The 7715-nt window shown below is 50.3% G+C and overlaps 1 protein-coding gene across 1 annotated transcript in view; it reads left to right on the top strand.

Annotated features, from left to right (window-relative positions):
* The first annotated feature begins 377 nt into the window (after nucleotides 1–377).
* Nucleotides 378–7715, top strand: part of CACNA1E (calcium voltage-gated channel subunit alpha1 E) — a 367243-nt gene continuing 359905 nt past the window's right edge. Inside the window, exon 1 of the mRNA XM_029227981.1 lies at nucleotides 378–731. Within this exon, the coding sequence (XP_029083814.1) occupies nucleotides 505–731 (227 nt within the window). The 5' untranslated portion in view covers nucleotides 378–504. The remainder of the gene's footprint in view (nucleotides 732–7715) is intronic.

Below are 7715 nucleotides of genomic sequence, written 5' to 3'. Positions count from 1 at the left end.
TTTCTTGAACGTCTGTCCTCTGCGGTAGACTGAAGTTCATGGGGCAAAAATCAAGTCTACTGTGTTTGACTCTAGACACCCAGCACGTGGCACACAGCCTGGTCCACAATGGATGCTCCTGAGTTCAACGATCATTTATTGAGTTCCTACTGTGTGCCAGTTTCTGGGCCAGGCTGGAAGCCTTGCCCTGGACGACAAAGTCATTAACCTCTTTCTCTTCTCTATCTCCCTCGTGCCCACCCCTCCCCTCCCCGCCCTCCCTCCCCTTATCTCTCGCCCACCTCCCGCGCAGAGCAATGTTCTGTGATGGTGCCCGACATGCGTGGACTGAGCCCCGGCCGCAGGCTGCTGGAGCCCGCCCTCTGCCCGGCTGCGGGCGGGAGCCCTGAGCCCGGGGCCGAGGGCCGCCGCCGCCACCGCCACGTCCTGGCCCTGCCCGAGGAGGAGGCATGGCGGCCCCAGCAGTGCGCCCTGCTCGAGGCCGAAGCCTCGGACGAGGCGGGTATGCTGCCGGCCTCCCCGCGCGCCTCCGCCGCCGGCTTCGACAACTTCTTCCCGGTGCAGGAGGGCGAGGGCCCAGGCTGGGAGGGCGGCTCCAGCCCCTTCCTCCCGGTGAGCCCCGAGGTGATGAAGCGGCGGCGCGGGGGTCTTATCGAGCAGCGCGACATCATCAAGGCCCACGAGGCGCACAAGATGCAAAGCACCCCGCAGGCGCGGCGCAAGGAGTGGGAGTGAGTACCCGGCGGGCGGGATTGGGGAGCACGGCGTCAGCCCGGCTGGTGGCCAGGGAGCAGCTGAGGGGGCGTGGGGACCGGGTCGGTGGTCCCGCGGGAACGGATGGGCCAGCGAGGCAGATGGATCTATCGCTGCTCCCGCCAAAGAGGGGCTTGACCCTCCGAGGTAGGTCCCTGAGGTCAGACCCGATTGAGCTCACTGATCAGCCCTAGGCTGCACGGAGCCTCACTGAGGCCTACAGCTGGTTCACTTGGAGCCCGCCCTCCCCATCCCCCCACGAAGTACACCTAATTTACCGAGAGCCTGGGCAGAAAGCACTGGGTTCTGATTCACACCCTGAGCTTCCCTGAGAAGAGGAGCTCTATAAACCATGGAGAATCCACCCAACTGGGAAGCATCTGTCTCGTTTTTCCCTCCGGAATTGCTGCTATAACCCTCCTCTTTCTGGTGTCATTCTTGAGTGAATGATTACTTTTGGGGACAGGGCTTCAGTGGATAGAAGAGATTGACCAGGATTTCCCCACCCCCCCACCCCCCCATGACTTTATTTCTGATCTTTTTGTGTAGAGCAAAAGGATATGTGTTCTGTCTTGGGCTACCTTTACCCTGATTGATGCTTATTGGGGACTGGGATTTTATTCCTAGGAGTCATAAAGTAGAGGAAGATAGTATTTCATTTAATTCTCAGTCACTCCAGATTTACATCCCACCCAGGGACTTTGTCCTTCGGATGCCAGTGTTTATTCTGCATGTTTGCGTGTCCTGTGATCTGTATGTCTTTCTCTCTCTTGCCTTAGACTGAGTTGTTAGATGTTAGGCTAGCAACAGGTGCTTTTTGACGGTGCCGGTCATGGTGGAATTTACCTACCTGCTTTTGGTGGACATCCTGTATGGTGCAAATGGGGGTAGATTAACTGATCTCTGGTGGTCTCTTCCTATGGTTGTTAGTTCATTCATTCAATGACATGTACCAGGCTCCTGGGATTCAGAGAGGAGTTGGGCCCTCAGCACTCAACAGGCCTTCTCTCCTGTTGATCATCTTCCAGTGCTCTTAGTTTTAAAAACCTAACGTAGCTCTCTAAGTGCCAGCAACATTCTAAGCACCTTACCTAACTCACGTTACTTCTCATCATTACTATGAGGTAGGTACGATTATTGTCCACATTTAACCAACGAGACACAGGGAAGTTAAGTGACTTTCCCAAGGTCACTCTGATAGTTACTGCATTGTTAATGTGGTTTGAGGTTCGTTAGTGACTTGTACCCTGGAAGTCTGGTTCTAGAATCCATGCTTCTAACTCTGAAGGCACAGTGCCTTTTATTCTAGTTCTCGCAGTACTCCTTATCTCAACCACCCATTGAGATGCCATGGCAAGGGCACTGGCTTGGGGGTTGAGAGACATGGGGCTAATTCCCAGGGTGACCTTATAGGTGGTAAGTCATCTCATCATGGCTTTGAAAAATGAGTAGGAGAAAGTAGATGACCATTTGAATACGGTACAACTCTGATGGTTGGTATTTCTTCGTATTCCAGAAGTACTATATTTTTATGCACCTCTGTCTTGTCTTCTTAAGACGATGCTGAACAGCTTGAGGGCAGAGACTGTCTTGCACATTCTTCATGTCACTCAATGCCTGTCATACGACCTAACTCAAGAATTCCTACAACACTCGCTGAAAACTTAGCTTCACCATGGCTAGCGATTTGTGAATAACTCTTAGGTCTTTCTCTAAGTTAAACGTTTGCTAGTTGGAGGATGGAGTGACTGTGGGGATGGTGGGAGACTGTGCTTTCATCAGGGCGGGTCCATGAGGAGGTGAGCCAGAGCAGACACACCAATGGCTTGAGGTCATGTCAACCTCTAAGACTAGCGGTAGAGGAGGAGCCCACAAAGGAGGTGAGAAGAAGTGGCTGGAGTGGTAGGAAGAAAACCGGAGGGCACAGGGACAGAGAATCAAAAAGAAGGGTGTGTCAGAAAGAACACCGTCTGTGTAGGATGTTGCTGAAAGGTCAAATAAAATGAGGATGGAGAGGAATCACTGGGTTTTGGCAATATGGAGGTGACCTTAATGGGAACAATTTCAGCAGGGTGATGGGGCAAGGTCCCAGATGGAGTGGGTTGCGGAGAAAGTGGGAGTGACATGGCCACACCCTCCCTGCTCCCCAGCACTCACAGCCATCACTGCAGCCTGTTTGGAGATCTCTGTGGTCAATACCACCAAGACCTTTTCCTCACCACAAACTCCCTCCCCACAAGGCTCTGTGCATGCCTTAGTTTGATCCCCTTCCTCCTCTCCCCAAATTCCCAAATTCCCTGATATCGCACTGGCTAGGACTCATGTTCCATCAACAGCAAGAGCCTTCTCTGGACAGTCCCTTCACCTCCTGTTCTAAGTGGAACCTGCCTCTCTCCCAAGAATGCTGCCTGACCTGCAGCCGCGTCACGTGATGGGGGTCTTCCCTCCCACACTGCCTTGTACCCTTGAGCCTGAAGGTGGGGTATGTGTCTCCTCGCTTCTCACTGTTGCTTCCAGACCATTATTCCTCATACCTGTCCTGAAACGCCAGTTTGGAGCTCATGGCATCAGATACCACCCCCTGCTGTTCCTTCCTGCTGCAGCCATCTACAGACGCCCAGACCACTCTCCTTCATGCCACGAAGATTTCAGCTTTTGGTTTACTGCCTCTCTCCCCATCTCTTCTCCTGCCAGCAGTTCTTAGTTATTTCCATATCCACTTAGATAACTCTTCTTGTACCCTGGCCCCTTGGTTCCTTAACCTCTTCTCCCCGATGATTCTGCTCCATGCTTCCAGCTGAGACCTCATTTCCTTGGCTAGCCTGGACCGTGTCATAACTGCACTGCTCCACGGTCTCAGTTTCACTCATCCCACTGTCTGACCATCACCTCCTTTCTGTCCAGTTCACTCCCTCTGGTGCTGCATTTCCAAGATTCTTTAATCTCACCGGCCTCCACAAGACATTGATCCTATTACTTTGTCACTGCCCCCTCCCCAGCCGTATCCTCACTTCCCATCTTACCAAGTTAAACTCCATTGTAAGCACCAAAAATACTTTCCAGAGAAAAATGGTGACATTTCACTTGAGGTCTCCTCCTACTCTCTCAACTCTTTCTCCTGCCACCTTCTGAGATAGAGCCGATCAGTAGCCAAGGGCCAGGATGCTGGATGACTCCCAAGTTGCTCGGTAGCCCACTTCATGCTTCACCATCGTGGTGATCACTTCCTTGTTTTCACCCTCAACTTCCTTGCCCCTCTGGTGCTCCATTATACTGGTCTGGCAAAACTCCAGCCCTGCTTAAATCCCACCTGCCACCTCTTCTTCACCTGCACCTGGGCAGCTGAACATTGCTATAGCAAAACTCACAGCTGTGCTCATTGGTCTGGCTGTAAATTTGTGACCCCTACCTCAGGTCCACCCTTAGTGCTGCCCAGAAATCCCACTACTTTTCCTTTTTCATCCACCCTCACACTCTTTTAGAGATTAGTTCACACACTTTTCCCTTCATTCTCAAACCCCAGCATCTCTTGCCAGCCTATTCCTAGCTCATGACCACAATTGCTTTCCTACTTCACTGGGAAAATAGAAGCAATCAAAGAGGTTTGTATGAGCTCTCACCCGCATTGACCACCTGCTGCATCTGGACCCTGTTCCAGGCAATTCCTCCTGTTTCTGTGGACCAGCCCCTCATCACACTCCACGTGGAGGTCTGGTGCCCATGTAGAGCATGATAAGCCTGTTTGTCTATTCGCTCTATCTCTAAATTTTCTCCTACAATTCCCTCTGGAACCCATTCCAATCAGGCTTTTGTCGCCCTCACTGCAGTGAATCGTCCTTTTTTGCCTTTCCTTTTTTTTTCTTTTTAAAGAAAGGATTTACGAAGGAGTTGGAAAGATAGTGCATAGAGTTTCCATGAAAGAGTCTTCAGAAACCCATTGCATCAGTCCTCTGCTCAGAACCCTCTAGTGGCGCTCACCCCACAGAACAAACCCCAGTCCTTAGCATCGTCTACAAGGCTCTGCGTGACCTCCCTCCTCGACTTTGACCTTGACTTCTCCCCTGCAAAGATGCACAGGCGTCTTCGACTTCATCTCTGTATCTTTTCCCCACTCATCTGCTCCAGCTCTGCTGGCCTCAGGCCATTTCTTGAACCCACCTCACCGCAGGACCCTCGCCTTTGCTGTTCCCTCTGCCTGGAGTGCTCTTCCCCTCAGAGCACTCACCCCCCACTTCACTGAGGCCCCTGCTCAGAGAGACCTTCCTGACCCCTCTCTGTTGAGGTCTCTTTATTGTGCTTTATTTTTCATCATAGCCTTACTATCATTTTCCCGACACACACATATGTGCACATACAAGCACATAGAGATACATGCACACACAGACACAGACGCAGACACACACACACGTATTTTGTGTGTGTACATTTGTCTCCCTGCACTGAAATGTAAGCTTCTTGAAAGCAGGGACTTTGCTTATTTTCAGTGTATAGAATAACGTCCCATATGTAGTTGACTCGCAATAACTGTTTGTTGAATGAATGATGAAATAAATGCACTGAGGGGAATTGATACCTATTCCAATCAGCTAGCTTCCAGGGAAAGAGGTAACTGAGTTCTCTGGGTCAGCTGTGCAGTTGTGCAGGTTGCTGACTGCACAAGGCCCTCCAGTTGAAGGAAGTGGAGCAGAGGAAGTGGGGAGTCTGTTCTCTGCCCTCCTTCAGGGCTGCTCAGGACCCCGTGTCTGTGGTGCACCTTGGGGAGATGGAGCCTTCTTCTCTCTTCTGCCTTCTGGCTTCTCCGGACTTAACCTTTTATAGACAGGCTCCTCCTGGCAGTAGGACAGGGCAGCCTGGTCTTTCTGCAGAGCATGGATTTGCTGCAGTAGGAAATCAGGAAGGAGTCTGTCGGTGGCCCTGCCAGCTTCCTGCTCCTCCCTCAGCTCCAGCCCCTCCCTAGGCCCTGTCCACCGCCCACACAGCTGACAGCCTATGGCACACGCACACCACCCGCTTTACAAATCCTGCCTCCTTGGCGCTGACTCAGGACTCTGGTGCTGCACGAAGCAGACTAGAAACCAACCTGGGCTGTTTCCAGCATTTTTGCTTTTGCCTGGGGGAACTAAATGCTGGGAGGGGGAGTTGGGAGGGTAGGAGGAGACTTCAAGGAAAGGGTCTCCGTTTTCCTGAAGACAGACTGTAGGTCATTTGGATGAAGCAGATTTTCTTGTGCGGAATGTTATTTCCCAAAGAACCTGTTAAAAGGTTTCCTCAGGCCCAATGTACTGGTTATGAGACCTTTTGTTTAACACTTAAGTTTTATAGCTCTAGCAAGTGGGCATGAAACCATGTTTTACTAATGCTGTAATATAATTCCCTCAAGCTTCCAAAATATTTTCATATATACTGTCTTATCTGACCCTCACTATGACCCTATGGACCAGCTACTATTATTTCTAATTTACAGAAAGGAAAATGAGCTGCAAAAGTTAGAGGTGGTGTTAGGTCAAAAAACCCAAGCCTTAATGACAGCTGCCGCTATCGATTGAGCACTGGCTATGTGCTAGACGCTTTGCATGTTATTTATTCTAATGGAAATCACGGGTACTATTATAAAGAATGGAAACATTTCATATGGGACTATTATTGCATGTGGATTTGGAAGAAAGGAAAATATGTGTAACTTTAAAGTCTGCGTAGGTTGGTACAACTTACTCTATGAAGAGGGAAACAGTATTTCCATAATCATAGTACTTATCATGCTATATTGTAATTGCCTGTTTACATGTCTGTCTCTTCCACTAGACTGGAGAGCAGAGAAGTTTGTCTGAGTCGCGTTGTGTCTCCATCACTTAGCACAGTACCCGGCACGTAATAGACTCTTAATAGATATTTGCAAAATGAAAAAAAAAAAAAAGAAAGATGTGATTTGACACACTAGGAAACTCAGGTTTGACGAGGTTACGTTAGTTGTCCAGGATCTCACAGCTAATGAGGATTCACACCAGGCCCTCTGACCTCAACTCCTGTCTTATTCCACGGGGGCGTTCTGCCCACCTTGACATCCCCTGCAGTGACTACACAGCACAGGCACGTGACAGGAACCCAATTCAAACTAGTGGGGTTGATTCTAAACTTGTGCACCGTGGGACCTGGGGCTGATTGTAAGCTCTCTGCATTTTTAGAGTGGAGGAGAGTAATAATACTTGCTGATCTGTTGTAAATTTTGGCCATATTTATTATATCACATATGCTGGTGTGGGTCCTCAAAATGTTGGTGAGCCCCAGAGTTATTCTGGGCCTCGCCTCTGCCTACACAGTCTCCCTGGGTGACCTCAACCAGGTCCACATATATAGAGATGACTCCCGAATGGAGATTTCCTAAGAACTCTTGACTTTTGTAGCCCAGTGCTAGCCCCGCATCTCCACACTGGTGGTGGTCTAACCAGCATCGAGAACCTAACAAGGCTAAAGCAGAACTCTTGACCCTCTTCTGACCCCACCTGCCTCCTCGTTCCTGTAAATGGCATCGCATCTGTGCATTGCCTCAAGCCAAAGATTCTCAGGATCCTTTATTGCTCTCCTGCCCTTTTCTCCCGCTTCCAATCAGTCGGTAAGCCCTCTACCCACACATCTCCGAAACATATTCCAAGTCTGAGCACTTCTCCATCCCCACGGCTGCCAGTCTCTTCTGTACCACTGTCACTCGGACCACTGCAGTGGCCTCCCTGTTGGCCTCTCCCTCGTGTTGGCTTCTCTGTAATCAGGAATGTGTCTGTTCACTCACCAGACAGGGATGTTTATAAAAGATGTAAATTTAACCGTGATTCTGTGACATAACTTGCCCTTGTACTCAGAGTAAAATCTGAGCTCCTTTCTCTGCCTCACGAAGTCCCACACCACCTGGTCTTTGGGTGGCTTCTGGCCTCATCCCGACCACTCTCTCCCTTCCTCCCTATACTTTC

The sequence above is a fragment of the Monodon monoceros genome, unplaced genomic scaffold (genome assembly GCF_005190385.1).
Source record: "Monodon monoceros isolate NGI ecotype Baffin Bay Population unplaced genomic scaffold, NGI_Narwhal_1 Super_Scaffold_18, whole genome shotgun sequence".
In the NCBI taxonomy this organism is placed as follows: Eukaryota; Metazoa; Chordata; class Mammalia; order Artiodactyla; family Monodontidae; genus Monodon; species Monodon monoceros.
This window is presented reverse-complemented; position numbering and strand designations above follow the sequence as displayed.